Raw genomic sequence first — 26,847 nt, forward strand, 5'->3', positions numbered from 1 at the left:
ACGTCATCGCAAAGTGTTACGTGATAATATCCAGGGCATTACCAAGCCAGCTATTAGACGTTTGGCTCGTCGTGGTGGTGTAAAACGTATTTCTGGATTGATTTACGAAGAAACTCGTGGTGTTCTGAAAGTGTTTTTGGAAAACGTTATTCGTGATGCTGTCACCTACACCGAACACGCTAAGCGTAAAACCGTCACTGCTATGGATGTCGTCTACGCTTTGAAGAGACAAGGTCGTACTTTGTACGGTTTCGGCGGTTAAATATTTTCTTGACGCTATTTGGAGAAATCTTCTTATTTTACAACAAACCAATCGGTCCTTTTCAGGACCACAAAAAATATTAAAAAAGAGATACTTTCTTGTTGAAAATTAATTATTATTTTTTTTTTTTTTTAATAAAAAATTAATTATTTTTTTTTTTTTTTAAATAAATTTATAAAAACTTTCAATTATTTTATCAATAGAAAACTACATATATAAAATTATGAAAATTCATTACAAAAATAAAATTATTATTTTTATTTATTTAAAATTTTTCATTTCAAGAAAATTCATTACAAAAAAATTTGTTTAATTTTTTTTTTGAAAACGTAAAAAATTTGTTTAATTTTTTTTTTATTTTTTTTTTTTTTTTTTTTATTTTATTTATTTTTTTTTATTCAATTAAAATTGACTTCATCATTTTCATTACAATCTTATTTAATTTCGCTAAATTTCTATCAAAAAACAAAAATTTTCTTCCTTCGAACATATTTCCATATAAAAATGCCGCCGTCAACTCGCATTTCTAAATGCCGTTGCTTGTTTGTTCATATGCTTGCTTATATTATGTATGTATACCATAGCGTCACTTTATCTATGCATGTGGTAGTATTTTGTTAGTCCATGATACTAAACAACGAACCAACGAACGATTGCTTACTCATAACAACGATGTGAGTACGATGTTCATAGTGAGTGAAACATTACAAAAATAATAATTTCAATTAAAAAAAAAAAATAAATTTAAAAAAATTAAAAAATTAAATTAAAAAATTAAAATAATTTAAAAAAATTAAAAAATTTTAAATTAAAAAATTTAAATTAAAAAAAAAATTAAAATTAAAAAAAAAAAAATTAAAAAAAAATTAAATTAAAAAATTAAAAAATTTAAATTAAAAAATTAAATTTAAATTAAAAAATTAAATTTAAATTAAAAAATTAAATTTAAATTAAAAAATTAAATTGAAATTAAATTAAAAAATTAAATTTCCAATTTAATAACGTTATAATTTTTTCTAAACAAATTTAAATTTATTTTCCAAAAAATCCAAAATAATATTTTCATTTTTCTGTTAAAATATCAAATTTTATTCCACATTTTTTTCCATTTCATTTTATTTTTCAAAACAAAAAAGATCATAAAATCGCTTCTCATTTTTTAAAATTTTTCCAAAAATTTTCATTAAAAGTCCATATAAATTTCATTTTTATTTAATATTTTTGATTTTAATATTTTCTAATTTTATTAAAATATTCCTATTAAATTCATTTTTCAATTCCATTTTTTTTTCAAACTTCTACCAATTTAATTTTTATTTTCGTAATAATTTTTTCTAAAAAAATTTAAATTTATTTTTCAAAAAAAAAAAAAAAAAAAAAAAAAAATGTTTTCATTTTTCTTCTAAAATGTAAATTTTTATTCAAAATTATTTAATTTGTAATTTATTTCATTTTATTTTTCAAAAAATAACTCCTAAAATCGCTTTTTATCTTCGAAAAATTTTCCAAATTTTCCATTAAAAGTCTGTATAAATTTCATATTTTTTCATTTTAATTTATTATTTTTAATTTTAATATTTTCTATTAATTTCATTCAAATTTTCCTATTTAATTTATTTTTCAATTCCATTTTTTCTTCAAACTCCTAAAAATTTTCATTTTATTTTCGTCATCCCTTCATTTTATTTCAACTACAAAGGCCTGCAACGCAAAAAAAAACTCTTTCAATTCTCCTCTTTTTTGCCTTCCCAAAATAAAAAGCGGTAGACGATTTCTTACAATAAAAGTGTTTGGTGGTTATTTTTTGTGAGTCATACAAGCCAGCTGTACTACTGATCAACAGGAATAACTGTATTATTCTTCTTCTTCTTCTTCGTTTTAAATGTCCCCTTGCAAAAACAACATAACACAAGCATGCTTCTTCTTCTTCTTCAAAATACCTCGAACTATAACGGCAAACAACAACAAATTTTAAGCAAACTCAAATGTGACTACAATAAATGTATTTCGTCTCATAAAAGACAAATGTAATGCTGTAAGGAGAAAAATTTATATTTTTTGGATTTTTTTTTTTTTTTTTATTTTATTTTTAATAAATGTAACTAATGAAATAATATTGTTTGAAATGATTTTTTCTCTTTTTAAATATTTTTTGTCGTCCTGAAAAGGACGGATTGGTTGATTTTGTATGGATTTTTTGTGTTTTATACGATGGTCTGTATTCACTCCATAATACCTTTCGCAATAATTTAGGCTTTCTTTTCGGTCTTCTTGGGCAAGAGAACAGCTTGGATGTTTGGCAATACACCACCTTGGGCGATAGTAACACCAGACAACAATTTGTTCAATTCTTCGTCATTACGGATGGCCAATTGCAAGTGACGGGGAATAATACGAGTCTTCTTGTTGTCACGAGCAGCATTACCAGCCAATTCCAAAACTTCAGCAGCCAAATATTCCATAACGGCGGCTAAATATACTGGAGCACCGGCACCAACACGTTCAGCATAGTTGCCTTTGCGCAACAAACGATGAATACGACCGACGGGGAATTGAAGACCAGCACGATTGGAACGGGACTTTGCCTTTCCCTTAACTTTGCCACCTTTACCACGACCAGACATTTTCACTTTATTTTATTTTTAAACACTTCACTTAGCACTGAAAAACACAGAATGATAAAAATTTCAACTTTTTTTTTTTTTTTCATTTTTCAAAATGCCATTTATTCATTTAATTCAGTTGATGTTTTACAATGTTTTACTTAAAGGCTAAAGTATTATTTGTGAACATATAAGGTATTCTTCTCTAGGTATCTACATACATATAAAAGAGATTACAAAATTTTGAGTTCGTGTTGTACATTAGTACTGACAATCAGTTAGTTTTATAATGTTTATTTAAATTCATGTTGAAGAAGGCCAAAAAATTCAAAAAAGGCAATTATTGAGTAAAATATAGATTTAAAATGTCTTAAATTCTAGACTTAAAACTAAACTTATAACTATGATATATATAAGACTTAAGACTAAATTTATATAAGAATAATATTTACAGTATATACAATTTTTTTTTTTTTTTTTTTTTTTTTTTTTTTAAAGCCTACTGGTCAGTATTATATACTGGGTCAGTGGCTGCGTCATATCTACCGAACCTGCGGTGATAATGAATAAGAGAATCCTCATTATATAATAGGCCTTCTTCATTGAGTTTAAGAAGGGCAACTGGAGGGATGTGTTTTTGTCTGATAAGTGCGTTTATATCAAAATTTATTTGTAGGAAATTATTTACCATACTATTTTCTAAGTTTTGGCATCTATCAAAGAATGATAATGCATTTTTCACCATGAATGCGTCTATTCTGCACAAATCTGCAGCCCTATAAATACTTTTGTTTGAGGGTCTTCTAATTTCTCCATTTTCATTTATGTAAGGTCTAAGACCTACGGCTGGAGATAGAATACGTCTCTCAAACGAGCGCAGCCTTTCCATTTGGGACGATGAGATATCAGCCCATGCTGGGAAGGAGTATGTTAAAATTGGCCTGATTATTTGTTTATAAATCAGCAGTTTAATTTGAGGGGTAAGTCCTCCTCTCATTATAAAAAGTTTTTGATATGCGAAAAATAGTCTTTTCGCTTTTTCCATTACAAAGTCAATGTGTTTTATGAAATTAAATTTCCTGCTGAACATAATGCCTAAATATTTCATTTCATTTGAGGCAGGTATTATTTCGTTACGTATTTTTATTGTAGGTATGAATCTAGCCAATGTTGGATATGTTGCCCTGGGCTTACCACTTAGCACAATAGATGTACATTTGTTGACATTGAGATTGAGCTGCCATAGATCAAAATATTTTTTAAGTTTTTCGAGGTATAAATTGAGTCTCCTTTCAAGTGTATGGCCAAAACGTCCACGTAAGGCAATCAGAATGTCATCTGCGTAAGTTAAAAGCAGGCCGTCGTCAGGTGGACCAGGAATGTCGCTTATGAATATGTTGTACAGGACCGGCCCAAGGAGTGAACCTTGCGGTACACCCGCTTGTACCTGTCGCTGCCCAGACATATTATCACCGACTTTTACCCTAAATGTCCTGCTTTCAAGAAAACTCGCAATGAGCCTGCATATATTATGACTGAAACCAAAAGATTGCAGTTTATAAATTATTCCATTTTGCCAAACGGTGTCAAATGCCTTTGCAAAATCAAGGCTAACAGCCATAGTACCCATTTTCCTCTCATACCCTCTGGTGACATAATTTGAAAATGTCACCAGAGCATGTGTGGTTGAGTATTTTGGCCTAAACCCAAATTGAAATTCTCTGAGAATATTGCGGTCCTCCATTGTTGATTTTATTTTTTCTAAAATGAAATATTCTAATATTTTTCCAAATGGGGATAGGAGTGAAATGGGCCTATAATTGCCGCATTGTTTTCCATCCGCTTTTGGCTTTTTAATTGGCACTATTAGAGCCTGTTTCCAACTAGATGGAAAGTAGCCTATATTTATGCAATGGTTGCACAAAAGGGTTATGAAAGTGAGAATTGTATTACCCACTTTTTTGAGGGCAATATCGGGAATCCCGTCGATACCGCATGATTTTTTTGGTGGTCTTTTTTTGATTGCTATAGCCACCTTTTCTGGATTTACAAATCCCCCTTCCCGCCAGAGGAAATTACTATTAATTACAGCGCCATCAGCTGTAAGGTCATCAGAGAAGTTCACTATAGGCATTCGCGAAGCAATCCCATCCACAGCCTCATTTACAAGTCTGTGAATAGGACTGTTTCCCGAATCAACCCCTAAATTATGAACTCTCTCTAAGTGGTCTGCTAGAAGCTCAGCCTTACTACTGTCATCAGTGATTTTTGATCCATTGGCGTCTATTAAAGTTCCTATTGGCTCTTTGTTGGATAGACCAACTGCTCTTTTGATTTTGCCATATGTTTTTGAATTCATATGTATGCCCTCCAGATAATTTTTGTAACGGTCCTGTTCAAAGTTAGTGACTAATTGTTTTATTATTATGCCTAAATTTTTAATGTCAGCTCTAATTATATTGTGTCTGTCAGGGTCACCTGATCTCCTTAAGATTTGTCTTAATCTTTTACGTTCTTTAATGAACCTTAGGATGTGAGGTGGTAATTCACCTAATAATTGATCCCGACATTTTTGCTTAGGGACCGAATGTTCAATAGCATCTTTAAATGCCGTATTTAATGCATTGACACAATTATTAATTTCGCTGGCTGAAACATTTCTGTCTATAGGAAGAGCATGACCTGCTAATTTATTTTCCAAGAGTCTATTGAATTTCCTGATTTTAATATTTTTGAAATTATAATATGTTTTTTCAATATTCCTTAAAATATTTTGCATGGAAATATTAATTTCAACAGCCCTATGATCTGACTCAAAATCATGGGTTTTCAAAAGGTCATGTTCTTCTAAAACAACACTTGGTGATATTATAAAAAAATCGATAAAAGAGTCTTCTACAATATTGGGTCTTGTGGCATTAGCTGTTGGGCATATCTCCAAATTTGGGCAATTTATTATGTATGTTTGAAGCTCTCGACCTCTTCTATTTTCAATATTCCCACCCCAGTCACGATGCTTTGCATTCAGGTCACAGCCAATTATGACGTCATTAGCTGCGCCCAGGTTAGCAATTTCATCTAGACTATTGGGGTAAAAATCATCTTTAGGGGGCAAATACATTGATATTAATACAATGAATGTCCCATCAGCTTTAAAAAGTTTTACACCACAAGACTCAATATTACCTGTGTCTATTTCCAAAAATTCAGTTTTATATTCCTCTTTGACTAGAATTGCTGTGCCTCCACCTGATCTGCCTACTCTGCACTGTTTATAAAGTGCATATCCCTCAATACCAAATTTGTGCCTGTTTGTCAATTTATGTTCTGCTAGAAGTAGAACATCAGGCTTATGAGTTTGAATAAATAAATTAATGTAGTGTCTTTTAACTAAAGACACTATAGAATTGGGATTGAGAAATATGCACTTCAACATTTGTATCCTTGCAAATACATCAGGAGTTTTAGAAAGGCAGTGGAATCACCTTCTGCCTTTTGTATTTCCTGATACCTATCTTTAAATTGTCCGAGATCTTTCATAAGATCTGTGAGGTTTCTACCAAAAGTTGTCCTACATTCATCAGCCATTGTGATGGTTAATGATGCAGGTCCTTTGGTGGTAATGTTATTTTTTATAATTTTTTGTGAGTTATTTGTAGGTATATTATCTGGGGTACCTAGTACATTAGCATATGTTAAAATGTTTTTGGCTGTGGAGATTCTGTTTGATTTTGCAGAATTAATTGCAATTTTTTCTTCTCTCCTTTCTTTCTTTTTTAGGAGGATGGCATTTTTTATAGGGCAATCACGGGATTTAGCTCCATGGCCTATTTGATTGCAGTTAATGCACTTTAATGGAGGTCTTGGTACGTCAGTATCTGCTGTTAAAACATTTGAAGCATTTTTAACCAGACATTTACCACGTTCGTGGTTTTCGCAACACGTGTCACAACGATAGGGCATGCCACAATTGGCTTTGACATGTCCAATTCGTTGACAGTTAAAACAACTAACAACATCCCTACCAGTAGCCCTGCTAAAAGAGATATTGCATCTTAGAATTTTTTTGGTTTTATAAAGTCTATTTATATCACTTGATCTGTCTAATTTTAAAATCCATTTAGTTTCTGTAATATTAATTAAATCTACTACTTTTACATTGAAATTTAAGTTTTCCAAAAATTCTATAATTTCTTCCTTACAAACTTCTTTAGGCAACCTATCGATAATAACTGAATAGGGCAATAATTGTTTTGGTGTGTGAGTGTGATGTTTATAACCTCTTTCTTTAAGTAAAGATGTAATTTTTTGAAAATTTTCTAAGCCAATAATCCTAACGGACATAATTGTACTTCGAATAACTTTAATGCTATAGCTTTCTTTTCCTATAATTCTATCTATTATTCCTGTCAGCTCTTTGTACCCTACTTCATACACTGTTATGGCTGGTAGGCTCTTACCCTTCCCTTTGGTGGTTGCTGCTGCGGCAATGGGGGTTGATGTTACTGCTGCTGCTGCGGCTGCTGCTACTGATGACTGATTGTTGCTGCCATTTGTTGTTATTGCAGGATTTGTTGTTGTTGTTGTTTGTTCTTCTTTTCTGTTGCTTGCAGTTGAGGAATATTTTCTCGGTTCTGTTGTAGGCAGCTGTGGCTTCTTGCCTGCCTGTTCTGTCCTGGGCAGCTGTGGATTCTTGCCTGCCAGTTGTTTCTGCGGTTTTGGCATGTTGCCCGCAGTATCTATTTCCATGTCGTCTTCATCTATGACAATTGATGGTGTATTTTGCTGTTTTTGCAAGTCAATTATGACTCTTTTGTAGCTATTTTCTTTTTTTGCTGCTTCGGTTAGAAGGCGGGCTGATTCGTCTTGGAGATGTTTGAGACGAGTGATTTCTTCCATTAGAAGAATGTTGTGTTGTTCACTTTGTTCCAATTTTTTTTGGATTTCACTTAAACGGGCGTCAAGCTTCATTATTTCATATGATGACTCATCATCATACTTCTGCTTCCTCTTCTTACGCTTTTCAGTTGCTGCCTCTTTTTTCCCGTCGGCAGAAACATCAGCATCTTTGCTACGTGCCAATATAATTTCATCGACACGTAGCACTTCACTTCCTTCGTCGTCTTCTTCCATCTTCTATTTGCCGACGGTAAATAACTTAACCGCCGACACAGCCAAAATTAATGGTATAACCACAATAGCAGCAACGATGTTTGTATTTCGTTGTGAAACAATATTCAATTTTATCTCTTTTGCTATTTTTGTGGTTTTTACCAGGTTTCACTTTTTCACTTTATTTTATTTTTAAACACTTCACTTAGCACTGAAAAACACAGAATGATAAAAATTGCCTTGGCACCCCGTAGTATTTATACTTTTCTCGCACACACATTACTATACTTAGGGGTGTGTAGCTATGTATTATACATAGCAGCTGTGACTACCTGAAATTGTTGAACATTTTAATCTACAAATATGTAGTTGGCTGCCCTTGTATTTTTATTCTGTGAACAGTGTTAAAAGTGTTTGTGTGATTAAAAAAAAAACTTAAGTGAAAAATGCCTCCTAAAACCAGTGGTAAAGCAGCAAAGAAGGCCGGCAAAGCCCAAAAGAACATCACCAAGGGCGATAAATCGAAGAGACGTACCAAGCGTAAGGAGAGTTACGCTATCTACATTTACAAAGTGTTGAAGCAAGTCCATCCCGATACTGGTATTTCCTCAAAGGGGAAATCCAAACTGCCGTTCGTCTATTGTTGCCCGGTGAATTGGCTAAGCACGCTGTCAGTGAAGGTACCAAGGCTGTTACTAAATACACCAGCTCCAAGTAAATGCCTTGATTTTTTTCATTTATTCGTCGAAATTCAACCAAAGGCCCTTTTCAGGGCCACAAAAAATATTTTAAAAGAGATCAAATTTTTGTTGAAACCATATTTATGCATTTTTAGTTAATAAAGAAAATTTTTAAATAAATAAAATTAAAAAAAAATATTTTAAACCATATTTTTAATTTTTTTTTTTCAGAATATTATTTTTCATAAATAAATTATATTTTATCAAACCAACATTTTTTTCTTTCGTCTTTTTTCATTACATACAATTTTTTTTTTTTTTTCAATAAATACCAAAATTCTACAAAAAAAAATTAAAATTCCATATTTTCACTGAAAATAATATATTTCCATTCATTTGTACTAACTCACATTGCCTTATGCCAACGCCGTTGCTTGCTTTGTTAGTCGTTGCTTGTTTACTTGTGCTATATGGGTATAACAACATATCGCACAAGCAGTCGTATGTGTGTATGTATTGGTGCGATTTTAGTTCGTTGTGCTATAGTAGACATCAGTGCCATACGAACGAATATGTGAATGGACAACATGTATGTACAAGCATTTTTTCTTCAGTACAGCAAAGGCAAATGGCAAATATGAAGTTAAGAGATTTTTTGGCGGGAAAAAAATTAGTGGTGGAATTCTTTCCAAAGAAAAATATTTTTAAAACGGTGATTATACATTTTTGAAGAAAATTAACGAAATTCAAAAATTTTGGAAAATATTAAAATATTTAGTTTTTGTAACGTTAAAGGGGCGATTTACAAATTTTGAAGAAAATTTACGAAATTCAAAAATTAAGCAGAAAATATTAAAATATGTTTACCACTAGGTAATTGCAAATTATAAAAGTTTATGACCTGGATTAAAAAAAAAAATAATCCATTTGTGGCGTCATTTTCTGGAATGTCCATAAATAAACAGGCACACTTTTACCTAATACTCTAATTAGCAAATTCTTTTTTTTTTCTCCTAAAATTAAAACACATGTGGATTTTCTCATTTATTTAGGTAGTAAAATAATAAAATAATTAGTAAATAGTATGAAATAAATATTTTGTCTCTTTTAATATTTAATTTGTAGCCCTGAAAAGGGCTGTTAGATATTATGTTTTCGAATATCGAAAAAATTCTTGACAAAGTAATTTTTGTGGGAAAAATTACTTCTTGGCGGCGGCTTTCTTGGCAGCTGGCTTCTTTGGTGCTGCGGCTTTTTTGGGCTTAGCAGCGGCTGTTTTTGCCTTGGGTGCCTTTGGTTTGGTGGCAGATGCTTTAGCGGCGGTCTTTGCGGGTTTTGCCTTAACTGTACCGGTTTTCTTGGCAGCCTTGGCCTTTGTTTTGTCAGCCTTCTTCTTTTCAGCGGTCTTTTTGGCGGCAGATGGTTTTTTGGCAGCTGTCTTCTTTTCGCCGGCAGCCTTTTTAGGGGCGACCTTCTTTTTCTTTTCACCAGCGGCGGGGGCCTTCTTTTTCTTTTCAGCAGTCTTTGCTTTGGGTTCCTTGGAAGCCGAAGCGGACAATTTGAATGAACCAGAAGCACCCTTACCTTTAGTTTGGATCAATTTTCCACTGGCAACAGCACTCTTCAAGTACTTCTTGATGAAGGGGGCCAATTTTTGGGCATCTACTTTGTAGGTGCTGGCCAAATATTTCTTGATGGCTGGCAATGAAGAACCTCCACGTTCCTTCAATGTTTTGATGGCAGCATCTACCATTTGTTGGGTTGGTGGATGAGTTGGAGCAGCTGATGGTTTCTTTGCTTTGGCAGCGGCCTTCTTTGGTGCCTTTTTCTCAACAGCGGCAACTGGGGAGGCGGTGGTTTCAGCAACGGCGGCGTCAGAAATGTTTATATTTCACTGTTTTTATATTTCACTGTTAACACAAATACACTCACAAATTTATGTGTACTACTATTTTGTTATTGGTCGAGCCGTATAACATAGGTACATCGAAAAGATGAGAAGTGCATAGTAGTCAATTGGTATATTTTTCGAATTATTGTGTGGAAGCGTGTTAAATTTTTTACAAAAGTTTTCGGAGAAATAAATTTTTTGCGAGGAAGCTTAGAAAATTCTCGAAAAAGATATTTTACATTTCGAAAGTATAGATTTCAGGCTTCATTTTGCAAAAGATTTCATGTAATTATCATTAGCCGTTAGCGAGTTATAGACGTTTAACTTCAAAGATTATGAATTTGAAATCACAAATTTCTAACTAAATTTGGAAAAAATCCAAAAAATTTTGAAAATTTTCGTAAAATTTCTTTTTGATAATATAGCCTGATATGTTTACTTTAGGATAAAACAAAAATATTGACCAATTTTACATTTTCTATGTGAGAAAAAATTAAATTTATTATGTGGTCTATGACAGCAGAAATCCTCTTGTTGGCATATTTTCAATGAAGAAAACTTTTTCTACAAATAAATTTGAAAGCTCAAATCTTATTAACTTTTATAAAAATTTCTTAAAAAACATTTCAGAATTTGTATATTTACACCAAAATAAAACATTATTCATAAAAAGTCATTAATTGTTTGGAAAAGTTAAAAATTCCTTACAATATCATATACTACCAATGGACGAACATTCATCAACAAACGGCAATTTTTTTCAAAATAACATATTTTGGCAAAAATAAATTCATTTTAATTTAAAAATATTCTAAAATAATTTATAAATCAGTTATTTATTAATTTTCCATATAATTTTGTCAAATTTTGGCAAAAAAAAATATATTAAAAATAATTTCGTTTTTACTATTACCTTTCATGGCAGAGCAGAGTACAAAGAAATTTCATGGAATTTTTCGAACGTTACAAAAATATTTTATTCCTATTGATTATTAAGAATTTACTATTTTCTATTAATTTTTAGTCAAAATATGAAATTTTAATAATTATTTTACTAAAAAATACTAATTTATTTATAATTTTCTTTAAAAAAAATTGGTTTTTGAATAGAGAAATTCTGCCTTTAGAAATCAAAAAATATTTCCCACCAAATTTTTCATTGGAATATACAGAGACAAATATAAAATTACATAGAATTTTTTTTACATGGTAGAAAATTAGCTGGAAAAGAAAAAACATGCACATTTCATTCTTCATTCATGGGGATGTTTGCTGTAAAAAAAAAAAAAAACAAAAATATTGAGGGGAAATTTTTTTCGCGCCAAAAATAACATATTGCATTAATACATAAGAGAATTTTTTTTGGAAGGGGAAAAATGGAGGGAAGCATTTTCCCGCCAATTACGAAAAAGGTGAATAGAAAACAATTAAACAAACAATGTGAAAAAAATTCATCATGTGACAATGTGAAAAATTTTAAATAGAAACAAAGAAAAAAAATAAAATAATTTAAATAATAAATCTGAATAATTAAAATTTTAACCAGAATTAAAAAAAATAATTTCTAACGAAATAAAAATTAAAATTAAAAAAAAAAAATTAAATAGAAAATCATTTTACGAAAATGTTGAGAAAATGTATGAAAAATTATTTTTAATGAAAAGAAAAGCGAAAAAAAATTATAATTTCAAATGAAAAAAATAAATGTTTGGAAACTTTACTCAGAATAAAAAATAAATACAAAATCCTATTCCTATTAGCATCAAAATAAATTAAAACAACGTAAAAAACATTTTTATTTAATAAAAAAATTGTAATAATAGTAAATAATTTGTTAAAAATTTAATCTCTTTTTTAATATATTTTGTGGTCCTGAAAAGGACCGATTGTTTTGTTGTAAAAAATGAGTTTTTAAAACGTCAAGTAAATTAAGCACGTTCTCCACGAATACGTCTGGCCAATTGGATATCTTTAGGCATGATGGTGACACGCTTAGCATGGATGGCGCACAAGTTAGTATCTTCGAAAAGACCGACCAAGTAGGCTTCACTGGCTTCTTGCAAGGCCATAACAGCAGAGCTCTGGAAACGCAAATCAGTTTTGAAATCTTGAGCAATTTCACGAACCAAACGCTGGAAGGGCAATTTGCGGATCAACAATTCAGTACTCTTCTGGTAACGACGGATTTCACGCAAAGCGACTGTACCGGGACGGAAACGATGAGGCTTCTTAACACCGCCGGTGGCTGGTGCGCTCTTACGAGCGGCTTTAGTGGCCAATTGCTTACGAGGAGCCTTGCCACCAGTCGATTTACGGGCAGTTTGCTTAGTACGAGCCATTTTTCACTTTAATTTTTTCACTTCACTAGGTATGCACACAAACACTGTTAACACTGTAATAACTCGGGAACCGCGCCAGAAACGAGTATTTATAGAAAAATTTTGTGTTAGCATCAACGATTAAGGGTGAGTGTTCGTAAATACAAATATATGTCTACTAAATGGGCACACACACGCACACATATACATAAACGACTATGGCACAAGCAACACGAACTATGTCGAAGTGGTTGACGAGGGAAATTTTTGTATAAATAGAACCGTTAGGCTGCTAGTTAAAACATTCGTTCTTGTGCTTTCGTGAAGTGTTAAAGTGAATTAAAAAAAAGTGAAAAATGACTGGTCGCGGTAAAGGTGGAAAAGGCTTGGGAAAAGGTGGCGCTAAACGTCATCGCAAAGTGTTACGTGATAATATCCAGGGCATTACCAAGCCAGCTATTAGACGTTTGGCTCGTCGTGGTGGTGTAAAACGTATTTCTGGATTGATTTACGAAGAAACTCGTGGTGTTCTGAAAGTGTTTTTGGAAAACGTTATTCGTGATGCTGTCACCTACACCGAACACGCTAAGCGTAAAACCGTCACTGCTATGGATGTCGTCTACGCTTTGAAGAGACAAGGTCGTACTTTGTACGGTTTCGGCGGTTAAATATTTTCTTGACGCTATTTGGAGAAATCTTCTTATTTTACAACAAACCAATCGGTCCTTTTCAGGACCACAAAAAATATTAAAAAAGAGATACTTTCTTGTTGAAAATTAATTATTATTATTTTTTTTAATAAATATACTAATAAACATTATAACTACATATATAAAATATTTGAAAAAATGTTCTTACCTTTTCCGATTTTTCAAATATTTTTAATAAATTTGAATTTTCTTCTAATAGTATTATCCATTTTATACCACATTTCTTTCCAAAATCATATTTTTTCCTTTCAATTATTTCCACATACCAATGCCTGTTAAAATGCCGTCGGCAATACGCATTACTAAATGCCTTTGGTTACTCATATTATGTGTGTATACCATAACTACACATACCCTATACATGTATTAGTACATACGTACGTTAAAGAACAACAAGCAATGCCATGACTATTCACATCAGTGTTTTAAATTTCAAAAATAAAAAAAAAAATCAATACGTTCTCATTTCAAGAAAATTCATTAAAAAATTAAAATTATTTGTAATGAATTCTAAATTTTTCTACTTATTTTCGAAAATATTCGTAAAAAATTTGTTTAATTTTTTTATAAATCGAAAATTTTTTATTTTTTTTATTTTTATTTTATTTATTTTTTTTTATTCAATTAAAATTTACTTCATCATTTTCATTACAATCTTATTTAATTTCGCTAAATTTCTATCAAAAAACAAAAATTTTCTTCCTTCGAACATATTTCCATATAAAAATGCCGCCGTCAACTCGCATTTCTAAATGCCGTTGCTTGTTTGTTCATATGCTTGCTTATATTATGTATGTATACCATAGCGTCACTTTATCTATGCATGTGGTAGTATTTTGTTAGTCCATGATACTAAACAACGAACCAACGAACGATCCAACAACGATGTGAGTACGATGTTCATAGTGAGTGAAACATTACAAAAATAATAATTTCAATTAAAAAAAATTAATAAATTTAAAAAAATTAAAATTAAATTAAAAAATTAAAATTAAATTAGAAAATTAAAATTAAATTAAATTAAATTTAAATTAAAAAATTTAAATTAAAAAATTAAAATTAAATTAGAAAATTAAAATTAAATTAAAAAATTAAATTTAAATTAAAAAATTAAATTTAAATTAAAAAATTGAAATTAAATTAAAAAATTAAAATTAAATTAAAAAATTGAAATTAAATTAAAAAATTAAATTTCCAATTTAATAACGTAATAATTTTTTCTAAACAAATTTAAATTTATTTTCCAAAAAATCCAAAATAATATTTTCATTTTTCTGTTAAAATATCAAATTTTATTCCACATTTTTTTCCATTTCATTTTATTTTTCAAAACAAAAAAAATCATAAAATCGCTTCTCATTTTCTAAAATTTTTCCAAAAATTTTCATTAAAAGTCCATATAAATTTCATTTTTATTTAATATTTTTGATTTTAATATTTTCTAATTTTATTAAAATATTCCTATTAAATTCATTTTTCAATTCCATTTTTTCTTCAAACTTCTACCAATTTCATTTTTATTTTCGTAATAATTTTTTCTAAACAAATTTAAATTTATTTTTCAAAAAAAAAAAAAAAAAAAAAATGTTTTCATTTTTCTTCTAAAATGTCAATTTTTATTCAAAATTATTTAATTTGTAATTTATTTCATTTTATTTTTCAAAAAATAACTCCTAAAATCGCTTTTTATCTTCGAAAAATTTTCCAAATTTTCCATTAAAAGTCTGTATAAATTTCATATTTTTTCATTTTAATTTATTATTTTTAATTTTAATATTTTCTATTAATTTCATTCTAATTTTCCTATTAAATTTATTTTTCAATTCTATTTTTTCTCCAAACTCCTTAAAATTTTCATTTTTATTTTCCTTATTCTATAATTTTATTTCAACTACAAAGGCCTGCAACGCAAAAAAAAACTCTTTCAATTCTCCTCTTTTTTGCCTTCCCAAAATAAAAAGCGTGAGGCGATTTCTTACAATAAAATTACTATGTGTGTGTGTGCGTGTGTGTTTTTGTGTTTGGTGGTTATTTTTTGTGAGTCATACAAGCCAGCTGTACTACTGATCAACAGGAATAACTGTATTATTCTTCTTCTTCTTCTTCGTTTTAAATGTCCCCTTGCAAAAACAACATAACACAAGCATGCTTCTTCTTCTTCAAAATACCTTGAATTATAACGGCAAACAACAACAAATTTTAAGCAAACTCAAATGTGACTACAATAAATGTATATTGTCTCATAGAAGACAAATGTAATGCTGTAAGGAGAAAAATTTATATTTTTTGGAATTTTTTTATTTTATTTTTAATAAATTTAACTAATGAAATAAATATGGTTTGAAATGATTTTTTCTCTTTTTAAATATTTTTTGTCGTCCTGAAAAGGACGGATTGGTTGATTTTGTATGGATTTTTTGTGTTTTATACGATGGTCTGTATTCACTCCATAATACCTTTCGCAATAATTTAGGCTTTCTTTTCGGTCTTCTTGGGCAAGAGAACAGCTTGGATGTTTGGCAATACACCACCTTGGGCGATAGTAACACCAGACAACAATTTGTTCAATTCTTCGTCATTACGGATGGCCAATTGCAAGTGACGGGGAATGATACGAGTCTTCTTGTTGTCACGAGCAGCATTACCAGCCAATTCCAAAACTTCAGCAGCCAAATATTCCATAACGGCGGCTAAATATACTGGAGCACCGGCACCAACACGTTCAGCATAGTTGCCTTTGCGCAACAAACGATGAATACGACCGACGGGGAATTGAAGACCAGCACGATTGGAACGGGACTTTGCCTTTCCCTTAACTTTGCCACCTTTACCACGACCAGACATTTTCACTTTATTTTATTTTTAAACACTTCACTTAGCACTGAAAAACACAGAATGATAAAAATTTCAACAACTACCCGTAGTATTTATACTTTTCTCGCACACACATTACTATACTTAGGGGTGTGTAGCTATGTATTATACATAGCAGCTGTGACTACCTGAAATTGTTGAACATTTTAATCTACAAATATGTAGTTGGCTGCCGGGGTATTTTTATTCTGTGAACAGTGTTAAAAGTGTTTGTGTGATTTAAAAAAAAAATAAGTGAAAATGCCTCCTAAAACCAGTGGTAAAGCAGCAAAGAAGGCCGGCAAAGCCCAAAAGAACATCACCAAGGGCGATAAATCGAAGAGACGTACCAAGCGTAAGGAGAGTTACGCTATCTACATTTACAAAGTGTTGAAGCAAGTCCATCCCGATACTGGTATTTCCTCAAAGGCCATGAGCATCATGAACAGTTTTGTGAATGATATCTTAACGTATTGCCGCCGAAGCCTCCCGTTTGGCTCACTACAACAAGCGCTCGACCATCACCAGTCGGGAAATCCAAACTGCCGTTCGTCTATTGTTGCCCGGTGAATTGGCTAAGCACGCTGTCAGTGAAGGTACCAAGGCTGTTACTAAATATACCAGCTCCAAGTAAATGCCTTGATTTTTTTCATTTATTCGTCGAAATTCAACCATAAAAGGCCCTTTTCAGGGCCACAAAAAATATTTTAAAAGAGATCAAATTTTTGTTGAAACCATATTTATGCATTTTTAGTTAATAAAGAAAATTTTTAAATAAATAAAATTAAAAAAAAAATATTTTAAACCATATTTTTAATTTTTTTTTCAGAATATTATTTTTCACAAATAAAATATATTTTTTCAAACCAACATTATTTTCTTTCGTCTTTTTTCATTACATATATTTTTTTCAAAAAATACAAAAATTCTACAAAAAATAAAAATTACATATTTTCACTCATGATAATATATTTCCATTCATTTGTACTAACTCACATTGCCTTATGCCAACGCCGTTGCTTGCTTTGTTAGTCGTTGCTTGTTTACTTGTGCTATATGGGTATAACAACATATCGCACAAGCAGTCGTATGTGTGTATGTATTGGTGCGATTTTAGTTCGTTGTGCTATAGTAGACATCAGTGCCATACGAACGAATATGTGAATGGACAACATGTATGTACAAGCATTTTTTCTTCAGTACAGCAAAGGCAAATGGCAAATATGAAGTTGAGAGATTTTTTGGCGGGAAAAAAATTAGTGGTGGAATTCTTTCCAAAGAAAAATATTTTTAAAACGGTGATTATACATTTTTGAACAAAATTAACGAAATTCAAAAATTTTGGAAAATATTAAAATATTTAGTTTTTGTAACGTTAAAGGGGCGATTTACAAATTTTGAAGAAAATTTACGAAATTCAAAAATTAAGCAGAAAATATTAAAATATTTTTACCATTAGGTAATTGCAAATTATAAAAGTTTATGACCTGGATTAAAAAAAAATAATCCATTTGTGGCGTCATTTTCTGGAATGTCCATAAATAAACAGGCACACTTTTACCTAATACTCTAATTAGCAAATTCTTTTTTTTCTCCTAAAATTAAAACACATGTGGATTTTCTCATTTATTTAGGTAGTAAAATAATAAAATAATTAGTAAATAGTATGAAATAAATATTTTGTCTCTTTTGAAATTTAATTTGTAGCCCTGAAAAGGGCTGTTAGATATTATGTTTTCGAATATCGAAAAAATTCTTGACAAAGTAATTTTTGTGGAAAAAATTACTTCTTGGCGGCGGCTTTCTTGGCAGCTGGCTTCTTTGGTGCTGCGGCTTTTTTGGGCTTAGCAGCGGCTGTTTTTGCCTTGGGTGCCTTTGGTTTGGTGGCAGATGCTTTAGCGGCGGTCTTTGCGGGTTTTGCCTTAACTGTACCGGTTTTCTTGGCAGCCTTGGCCTTTGTTTTGTCGGCCTTCTTCTTTTCAGCGGTCTTTTTGGCGGCAGATGGTTTTTTGGCAGCTGTCTTCTTTTCGCCGGCAGCCTTTTTAGGGGCGACCTTCTTTTTCTTTTCACCAGCGGCGGGAGCCTTCTTTTTCTTTTCAGCAGTCTTTGCTTTAGGTTCCTTGGAAGCCGAAGCGGACAATTTGAATGAACCAGAAGCACCCTTACCTTTAGTTTGGATCAATTTTCCACTGGCAACAGCACTCTTCAAGTATTTCTTGATGAAGGGGGCCAATTTTTGGGCATCTACTTTGTAGGTGCTGGCCAAATATTTTTTGATGGCTGGCAATGAAGAACCTCCACGTTCCTTCAAAGTTTTGATGGCAGCATCTACCATTTGCTGGGTTGGTGGATGAGTTGGAGCGGCTGATGGTTTTTTTGCTTTGGCAGCGGCCTTCTTTGGTGCCTTTTTCTCAACAGCGGCAACTGGGGAGGCGGTGGTTTCAGCAACGGCGGCGTCAGACATGTTTATATTTCACTGTTTTTATATTTCACTGTTAACACAAATACACTCACAAATTTATGTGTACTACTATTTTGTTATTGGTCGAGCCGTATAACATAGGTACATCGAAAAGATGAGAAGTGCATAGTAGTCAATTGGTATATTTTTCGAATTATTGTGTGGAAGCGTGTTTAATTTTTTACAAAAGTTTTCACAGAAATTTAATTTTTCCCAGGAAGCTTTAAAAATTGCTGAAAAAGATATTTTACATTTTGAAAGTATAGATTTCAGGCTTCATTTTAAAAGATATTTCATGTTATTATCATTACCGGTTAGCGAGTTATAGACGTTTAACTTCAAAGATTATGAATTTGAAATCACAAATTTCTAACTAAATTTGAAAAAAATCCAAAAAATTTTGAAAATTTTCATAAAATTTCTTTTTGATAATATAGCCTGATATGTTTTCTTTAGGATAAATTAAAAATATTTAGAAATTTTGCATTTTCTATGTGAGAAAAATTAAATTTATTATGTGGTCTATGACAGCAGAAATCCTCTTGTTGGCATATTTTCAATGAAGAAAACTTTTTCTACAAATAAATTTGAAAGCTCAAATCTTATTAACTTTTATAAAAATTTCTTAAAAAACATTTCAGGATTTGTATATTTACACCAAAATAAAACATTATTCATAAAAAGTCATTAATTGTTTGGAAAAGTTAAAAATTCCTTACAATATCATATACTACCAATGGACGAACATTCATCAACAAACGGCAATTTTTTTCAAAATAAAATAATTTGTCAAAAATAAATTAATTTTAATTTAAAAATATTCTAAAATAATTTATAAATCAGTTATTTATTAATTTTCACAATAATTTTGTCAAATTTTTGCAAAAAAAAAATTATATTAAAAATAATTTCGTTTTTGCTATTACCTTTCATGGCAGAGCAGAGTACAAAGAAATTTCATGGAATTTTTCGAACGTTACAAAAATATTGTATTCCTATTGATTATTAAGTATTTACTATTTTCTATTAATTTTTAGTCAAAATATAAAATTTTAATAATTATTTTACTAAAAAATACTAATTTATAATTTTCTTTAAAAAAATTGGTTTTTGAATAGAGAAATTCTGCCTTTAGAAATCAAAAAATATTTCCCATCAAATTTTTCATAGACAGAGACAAATATAAAATTAGATAGAATTTTTTTTTTACATGGTAGAAAATTAGCTGGAAAAGAAAAAACATGCACATTTCATTCTTCATTCATGGGGATGTTTGCTGTAAAACAAAAAAAAAACAAAAATATTGAGGGGAAATTTTTTTCGCGCCAAAAATAACATATTGCATTAATACATAAGAGAATTTTTTTTGGAAGGGGAAAAATGGAGGGAAGCATTTTCCCGCCAATTACGAAAAAGGTGAATAGAAAACAATTAAACAAACAATGTGAAAAAAATTCATCATGTGACAATACAAACGAAAAATTTTAAATAGAAACAAAGAAAAAAAAATAAAATAATTTAAATAATAAATCTGAATAATTAAAATTTTAACCAGAATTAAAAAAAATTATTTCTAACGAAATAAAAATTAAAATGAAAAAAAAAAAAATTTAAATAGAAAATCATTTTACGAAAATGTTGAGAAAATGTATGAAAAATTATTTTTAATGAAAAGAAAAGCGAAAAAAATTTATAATTTCAAATAAAAAAAAAAAATGTTTGGAAACTTTACTCAAAATAAAAAAATAAATTAAAAAAATCCTGTATTCCTATCAGCCTCAAAATAAATTAAAACAACGTAAAAATATTTTTATTTAATAAAAATTGTAATAATAATAAATAATTTGTTAAAAATTGAATCTCTTTTTTGATATATTTTGTGGTCCTGAAAAGGACCGATTGTATTCCTATCAGCCTCAAAATAAATTAAAACAACGTAAAAATATTTTTATTTAATAAAAATTGTAATAATAATAAATAATTTGTTAAAAATTGAATCTCTTTTTTGATATATTTTGTGGTCCTGAAAAGGACCGATTGTTTTGTTGTAAAAAAATGAGTTTTTAAAACGTCAAGAATTTAAGCACGTTCTCCACGAATACGTCTGGCCAATTGGATATCTTTAGGCATGATGGTGACACGCTTAGCATGGATGGCGCACAAGTTAGTATCTTCGAAAAGACCGACCAAGTAGGCTTCACTGGCTTCTTGCAAGGCCATAACAGCAGAGCTCTGGAAACGCAAATCAGTTTTGAAATCTTGAGCAATTTCACGAACCAAACGCTGGAAGGGCAATTTGCGGATCAACAATTCAGTACTCTTCTGGTAACGACGGATTTCACGCAAAGCGACTGTACCGGGACGGAAACGATGAGGCTTCTTAACACCGCCGGTGGCTGGTGCGCTCTTACGAGCGGCTTTAGTGGCCAATTGCTTACGAGGAGCCTTGCCACCAGTCGATTTACGGGCAGTTTGCTTAGTACGAGCCATTTTTCACTTTAATTTTTTCACTTCACTAGGTATGCACACAAACACTGTTAACACTGTAATAACTCGGAAACCGCGCCAGAAACGAGTATTTATAGAAAAATTGTGTGTTAGCATCAACGATTAAGGGTGAGTGTTCGTAAATACAAATATATGTCTACTAAATGGGCGCACACACGCACACATATACACAAACGACTATGGCACAAGCAACACGAACTAAGTCGAAATGGTTGACGATCAGGGAAATTTTTGTATAAATAGAACCGTTAGGGACGCAGTTAAAACATTCGTTCTTGTGCTTTCGTGAAGTGTTAAAGTGAATTAAAAAAAAAGTGAAAAATGACTGGTCGCGGTAAAGGTGGAAAAGGCTTGGGAAAAGGTGGCGCTAAACGTCATCGCAAAGTGTTACGTGATAATATCCAGGGCATTACCAAGCCAGCTATTAGACGTTTGGCTCGTCGTGGTGGTGTAAAACGTATTTCTGGATTGATTTACGAAGAAACTCGTGGTGTTCTGAAAGTGTTTTTGGAAAACGTTATTCGTGATGCTGTCACCTACACCGAACACGCTAAGCGTAAAACCGTCACTGCTATGGATGTCGTCTACGCTTTGAAGAGACAAGGTCGTACTTTGTACGGTTTCGGCGGTTAAATATTTTCTTGACGCTATTTGGAGAAATCTTCTTATTTTACAACAAACCAATCGGTCCTTTTCAGGACCACAAAAAATATTAAAAAAGAGATACTTTCTTGTTGAAAATTAATTATTATTATTATTTTTTTTTTAAATAAATATACTAATAAAAATTATAACTACATATATAAAATATTTAAAAAATGTTATCTTTTCCGATTTTTCAAATATTTTAAATAAATTTTAATTTTGTTCTAATAGTTATTATCCATTTCATACCACATTTCTTTCCAAAATCATATTTTTTTTCCTTTCAATTATTTCCACATACCAATGCCTGTTAAAATGCCGTCGGCAATACGCATAACTAAATGCCTTTGGTTACTCATATAATGTGTGTATACCATAACTACACATACCCTATACATGTATTAGTACATACGTACGTTAAAGAACAACAAGCAATGCCATGACTATTCACATCAGTGTTTTAAATTTCAAAAATAAAAAAAAAAATCAATACGTTCTCATTTCAAGAAAATTCATTACAAAAATAAAATTATTTTTAATAAATTCTACAATTTTTTTTATTTATTTTTGAAAATATTCGTAAAAAATTTGTTTAATTTTTTTTTATAAATCGAAAAAAAATTTTTTTTTATTTTTATTTTATTTATTTTTTTTTTTTATTCAATTAAATAAAATTGACTTCATCATTTTCATTACAATCTTATTTAATTTCGCTAAATTTCTATCAAAAAACAAAAATTTTCTTCCTTCGAACATATTTCCATATAAAAATGCCGCCGTCAACTCGCATTTCTAAATGCCGTTGCTTGTTTGTTCATATGCTTGCTTATATTATGTATGTATACCATAGCGTCACTTTATCTATGCATGTGGTAGTATTTTGTTAGTCCATGATACTAAACAACGAACCAACGAACGATCAAACAACGATGTGAGTACGATGTTCATATTGAGTGGAACATTACAAAAATAATAATTTTAAAAAATTAAAAAATTAAAATTAAAAAATTAAAATTAAATTAAAAAAAAAATTTAAAAAATTAAATTAAAAAATTAAAATTAAATTAAAAAATTAAAACTAAATTAAAAAATTGAAATTAAATTAAAAAATTAAAATTAAATTAAAAAATTAAAATTAAATTAAAAAATTAAAAAAATTTAAATTAAAAAAAAAATTAAATTAAATTAAAAAATTAAAAAATTAAATTAAAAAATTAAATTAAATTAAATTAAAAAATTAAAATTAAATTAAAAAATTGAAATTAAATTAAAAAATTAAATTTCCAATTTAATAACGTTATAATTTTTTCTAAACAAATTTAAATTTATTTTCCAAAAAATCCAAAATAATATTTTAATTTTTCTGTTAAAATATCAAATTTTATTCCACATTTTTTTTTTCCATTTCATTTTATTTTTCAAAACAAAAAAATCATAAAATCGCTTCTCATTTTCTAAAATTTTTCCAAAAATTTTCATTAAAAGTCCATATAAATTTCATTTTTATTTAATATTTTTGATTTTAATATTTTCTAATTTTATTAAAATATTCCTATTAAATTCATTTTTCAATTCCATTTTTTCTTCAAACTTCTACCAATTTCATTTTTATTTTCGTAATAATTTTTTCTAAACAAATTTAAATTTATTTTTCAAAAAAAAAAAAAAAAAAAAAAAAAATGTTTTCATTTTTCTTCTAAAATGTAAATTTTTATTCAAAATTATTTAATTTGTATTCAAAAAATAACTTCTAAAATCGCTTTTTATCTTCGAAAAATTTTCCAAATTTTCCATTAAAAGTCTGTATAAATTTCATATTTTTTCATTTTAATTTATTATTTTTAATTTTAATATTTTCTTTTAATTTCTTTAATTTCATTCTAATTTTCCTATTTAATTTATTTTTCAATTTCATTTTTTTCTTCAAACTCCTAAAAATTTTCATTTTATTTTCGTCATCCCTTCATTTTATTTCAACTACAAAGGCCTGCAACGCAAAAAAAAACTCTTTCAATTCTCCTCTTTTTTGCCTTCCCAAAATAAAAAGCGTGAGGCGATTTCTTACAATAAAATTACTATGTGTGTGCGTGCGTGTGTGTTTTTGTGTTTGGTGGTTATTTTTTGTGAGTCATACAAGCCAGCTGTACTACTGATCAACAGGAATAACTGTATTATTCTTCTTCTTCTTCTTCGTTTTAAATGTCCCCTTGCAAAAACAACATAACACAAGCATGCTTCTTCTTCTTCTTCAAAATACCTCGAATTATAACGGCAAACAACAACAAATTTTAAGCAAACTCAAATGTGACTACAATAAATGTATTTCGTCTCATAAAAGACAAATGTAATGCTGTAAGGAGAAAAATTTATATTTTTTGGATTTTTTTTTTTTTTTTTTTATTTTATTTTTAATAAATTTAACTAATTAAATAATATGGTTTGAAATGATTTTTTCTCTTTTTAAATATTTTTTGTCGTCCTGAAAAGGACGGATTGGTTGATTTTGTATGGATTTTTTGTGTTTTATACGATGGTCTGTATTCACTCCATAATACCTTTCGCAATAATTTAGGCTTTCTTTTCGGTCTTCTTGGGCAAGAGAACAGCTTGGATGTTTGGCAATACACCACCTTGGGCGATAGTAACACCAGACAACAATTTGTTCAATTCTTCGTCATTACGGATGGCCAATTGCAAGTGACGGGGAATGATACGAGTCTTCTTGTTGTCACGAGCAGCATTACCAGCCAATTCCAAAACTTCAGCAGCCAAATATTCCATAACGGCGGCTAAATATACTGGAGCACCGGCACCAACACGTTCAGCATAGTTGCCTTTGCGCAACAAACGATGAATACGACCGACGGGGAATTGAAGACCAGCACGATTGGAACGGGACTTTGCCTTTCCCTTAACTTTGCCACCTTTACCACGACCAGACATTTTCACTTTATTTTATTTTTAAACACTTCACTTAGCACTGAAAAACACAGAATGATAAAAATTTCAACAACTACCCGTAGTATTTATACTTTTCTCGCACACACATTACTATACTTAGGGGTGTGTAGCTATGTATTATACATAGCAGCTGAAATTGTTGAACTTTTATTCTGTGAACAGTGTTAAAAGTGTTTGTGTGATTTAAAAAAAAAATAAGTGAAAATGCCTCCTAAAACCAGTGGTAAAGCAGCAAAGAAGGCCGGCAAAGCCCAAAAGAACATCACCAAGGGCGATAAATCGAAGAGACGTACCAAGCGTAAGGAGAGTTACGCTATCTACATTTACAAAGTGTTGAAGCAAGTCCATCCTGATACTGGTATTTCCTCAAAGGCCATGAGCATCATGAACAGTTTTGTGAATGATATCTTCGAACGTATTGCCGCCGAAGCCTCCCGTTTGGCTCACTACAACAAGCGCTCGACCATCACCAGTCGGGAAATCCAAACTGCCGTTCGTCTATTGTTGCCCGGTGAATTGGCTAAGCACGCTGTCAGTGAAGGTACCAAGGCTGTTACTAAATATACCAGCTCCAAGTAAATGCCTTGATTTTTTTCATTTATTCGTCGAAATTCAACCATAAAAGGCCCTTTTCAGGGCCACAAAAAATATTTTAAAAGAGATCAAATTTTTGTTGAAACCATATTTATGCATTTTTAGTTAATAAAGAAAATTTTTAAATAAATAAAATTAAAAAAAAATATTTTAAACCATATTTTTAATTTTTTTTTTTCAGAATATTATTTTTCATAAATAAATTATATTTTATCAAACCAACATTTTTTTCTTTCGTCTTTTTTCATTACATACAATTTTTTTTTTTTTTTTCAATAAATACCAAAATTCTACAAAAAAAATTAAAATTCCATATTTTCACTGAAAATAATATATTTCCATTCATTTGTACTAACTCACATTGCCTTATGCCAACGCCGTTGCTTGCTTTGTTAGTCGTTGCTTGTTTACTTGTGCTATATGGGTATAACAACATATCGCACAAGCAGTCGTATGTGTGTATGTATTGGTGCGATTTTAGTTCGTTGTGCTATAGTAGACATCAGTGCCATACGAACGAATATGTGAATGGACAACATGTATGTACAAGCATTTTTTCTTCAGTACAGCAAAGGCAAATGGCAAATATGAAGTTAAGAGATTTTTTGGCGGGAAAAAAATTAGTGATGGAATTCTTTCCAAAGAAAAATATTTTTAAAATTGTGATTATAATTTTTGATAAAAATTAACGAAATTCAAAAATTGTAGAAAATATTAAAATATTTAGTTTTTGCAACGTTAAAGGGGCGATTTACAAATTTTGAAGAAAATTTACGAAATTCAAAAATTAAGCAGAAAATATTAAAATATGTTTACCACTAGGTAATTGCAAATTATAAAAGTTTATGACCTGGATTAAAAAAAAAAAAATAATCCATTTGTGGCGTCATTTTCTGGAATGTCCATAAATAAACAATTAGCAAATTCTTTTTTTTCTCCTAAAATTAAAACACATGTGGATTTTCTCATTTATTTAGGTAGTAAAATAATAAAATAATTAGTAAATAGTATGAAATAAATATTTTGTCTCTTTTAAAATTTAATTTGTAGCCCTGAAAAGGGCTGTTAGATATTATGTTTTCGAATATCGAAAAAATTCTTGACAAAGTAATTTTTGTGGAAAAAATTACTTCTTGGCGGCGGCTTTCTTGGCAGCTGGCTTCTTTGGTGCTGCGGCTTTTTTGGGCTTAGCAGCGGCTGTTTTAGCGGCGGGAGCCTTCTTTTTCTTTTCAGCAGTCTTTGCTTTAGG

At 30.0% G+C, this 26,847-nt stretch overlaps 9 protein-coding genes and 2 pseudogenes across 9 annotated transcripts; 6 read left to right on the forward strand and 5 right to left on the reverse strand.

The window, feature by feature from the left end:
- Positions 1–4: 4 nt before the first annotated feature.
- Positions 5–297, forward strand: LOC133324039 (histone H4-like; the record flags this gene model as incomplete). Its single annotated transcript, XM_061532925.1, has 1 exon — positions 5–297. A coding segment is annotated over one exon (258 nt), but the record flags the coding sequence as incomplete, so codon positions are not given.
- A 2,186-nt stretch (positions 298–2,483) lies between these two features.
- LOC133324035 (histone H2A) lies at positions 2,484–2,946 on the reverse strand. The gene has a single exon (XM_061532922.1). It carries the CDS (start codon positions 2,884–2,886, stop codon positions 2,512–2,514), a length of 375 nt encoding a protein of 124 aa, XP_061388906.1. The 5' UTR covers positions 2,887–2,946; the 3' UTR covers positions 2,484–2,511.
- A 5,435-nt stretch (positions 2,947–8,381) lies between these two features.
- Positions 8,382–8,716, forward strand: LOC133324046 (histone H2B-like; annotated as a pseudogene).
- Positions 8,717–9,787: 1,071 nt separating this feature from the next.
- On the reverse strand, positions 9,788–10,549 carry LOC133324041 (histone H1.1-like). Its single transcript, XM_061532928.1, has one exon. The coding sequence runs from the start codon at positions 10,408–10,410 to the stop codon at positions 9,859–9,861; it is 552 nt and encodes a 183-aa protein (XP_061388912.1). The 5' UTR covers positions 10,411–10,549; the 3' UTR covers positions 9,788–9,858.
- A 2,641-nt stretch (positions 10,550–13,190) lies between these two features.
- Positions 13,191–13,569, forward strand: LOC133324045 (histone H4). Its single transcript, XM_061532931.1, has one exon. The coding sequence runs from the start codon at positions 13,223–13,225 to the stop codon at positions 13,532–13,534; it is 312 nt and encodes a 103-aa protein (XP_061388915.1). The 5' UTR covers positions 13,191–13,222; the 3' UTR covers positions 13,535–13,569.
- A 2,448-nt stretch (positions 13,570–16,017) lies between these two features.
- Positions 16,018–16,473, reverse strand: LOC133324042 (histone H2A). The gene has a single exon (XM_061532929.1). It carries the CDS (start codon positions 16,418–16,420, stop codon positions 16,046–16,048), a length of 375 nt encoding a protein of 124 aa, XP_061388913.1. The 5' UTR covers positions 16,421–16,473; the 3' UTR covers positions 16,018–16,045.
- A 163-nt stretch (positions 16,474–16,636) lies between these two features.
- LOC133324043 (histone H2B-like) lies at positions 16,637–17,081 on the forward strand (annotated as a pseudogene).
- Positions 17,082–18,139: 1,058 nt separating this feature from the next.
- On the reverse strand, positions 18,140–18,952 carry LOC133324040 (histone H1-like). The gene has a single exon (XM_061532927.1). The coding sequence runs from the start codon at positions 18,891–18,893 to the stop codon at positions 18,213–18,215; it is 681 nt and encodes a 226-aa protein (XP_061388911.1). The 5' UTR covers positions 18,894–18,952; the 3' UTR covers positions 18,140–18,212.
- A 2,735-nt stretch (positions 18,953–21,687) lies between these two features.
- Positions 21,688–22,066, forward strand: LOC133324044 (histone H4). Its single transcript, XM_061532930.1, has one exon. It carries the CDS (start codon positions 21,720–21,722, stop codon positions 22,029–22,031), a length of 312 nt encoding a protein of 103 aa, XP_061388914.1. The 5' UTR covers positions 21,688–21,719; the 3' UTR covers positions 22,032–22,066.
- A 2,517-nt stretch (positions 22,067–24,583) lies between these two features.
- Positions 24,584–25,039, reverse strand: LOC133324038 (histone H2A). The gene has a single exon (XM_061532924.1). The coding sequence runs from the start codon at positions 24,984–24,986 to the stop codon at positions 24,612–24,614; it is 375 nt and encodes a 124-aa protein (XP_061388908.1). The 5' UTR covers positions 24,987–25,039; the 3' UTR covers positions 24,584–24,611.
- Positions 25,040–25,160: 121 nt separating this feature from the next.
- On the forward strand, positions 25,161–25,601 carry LOC133324037 (histone H2B). The gene has a single exon (XM_061532923.1). The coding sequence runs from the start codon at positions 25,209–25,211 to the stop codon at positions 25,581–25,583; it is 375 nt and encodes a 124-aa protein (XP_061388907.1). The 5' UTR covers positions 25,161–25,208; the 3' UTR covers positions 25,584–25,601.
- The last annotated feature ends 1,246 nt before the right edge of the window (positions 25,602–26,847 follow it).

The sequence above is a fragment of the Musca vetustissima genome, unplaced genomic scaffold (genome assembly GCF_032173495.1).
Source record: "Musca vetustissima isolate MV318-11 ecotype Yass unplaced genomic scaffold, APGP_CSIRO_Mvet_v1 utg247220, whole genome shotgun sequence".
NCBI lineage: Eukaryota > Metazoa > Arthropoda > Insecta > Diptera > Muscidae > Musca > Musca vetustissima.

Excerpts from the sequence above, each read along its gene's own strand:
- LOC133324044 (XM_061532930.1), top strand. The coding sequence starts at position 21,720 with ATGACTGGTCGCGGTAAAGGTGGAAAAGGCTTGGGAAAAGGTGGCGCT.
- LOC133324038 (XM_061532924.1), bottom strand. The coding sequence starts at position 24,986 with ATGTCTGGTCGTGGTAAAGGTGGCAAAGTTAAGGGAAAGGCAAAGTCC.
- LOC133324040 (XM_061532927.1), bottom strand. The coding sequence starts at position 18,893 with ATGTCTGACGCCGCCGTTGCTGAAACCACCGCCTCCCCAGTTGCCGCT.
- LOC133324037 (XM_061532923.1), top strand. The coding sequence starts at position 25,209 with ATGCCTCCTAAAACCAGTGGTAAAGCAGCAAAGAAGGCCGGCAAAGCC.
- LOC133324035 (XM_061532922.1), bottom strand. The coding sequence starts at position 2,886 with ATGTCTGGTCGTGGTAAAGGTGGCAAAGTTAAGGGAAAGGCAAAGTCC.
- LOC133324045 (XM_061532931.1), top strand. The coding sequence starts at position 13,223 with ATGACTGGTCGCGGTAAAGGTGGAAAAGGCTTGGGAAAAGGTGGCGCT.
- LOC133324041 (XM_061532928.1), bottom strand. The coding sequence starts at position 10,410 with ATGGTAGATGCTGCCATCAAAACATTGAAGGAACGTGGAGGTTCTTCA.
- LOC133324042 (XM_061532929.1), bottom strand. The coding sequence starts at position 16,420 with ATGTCTGGTCGTGGTAAAGGTGGCAAAGTTAAGGGAAAGGCAAAGTCC.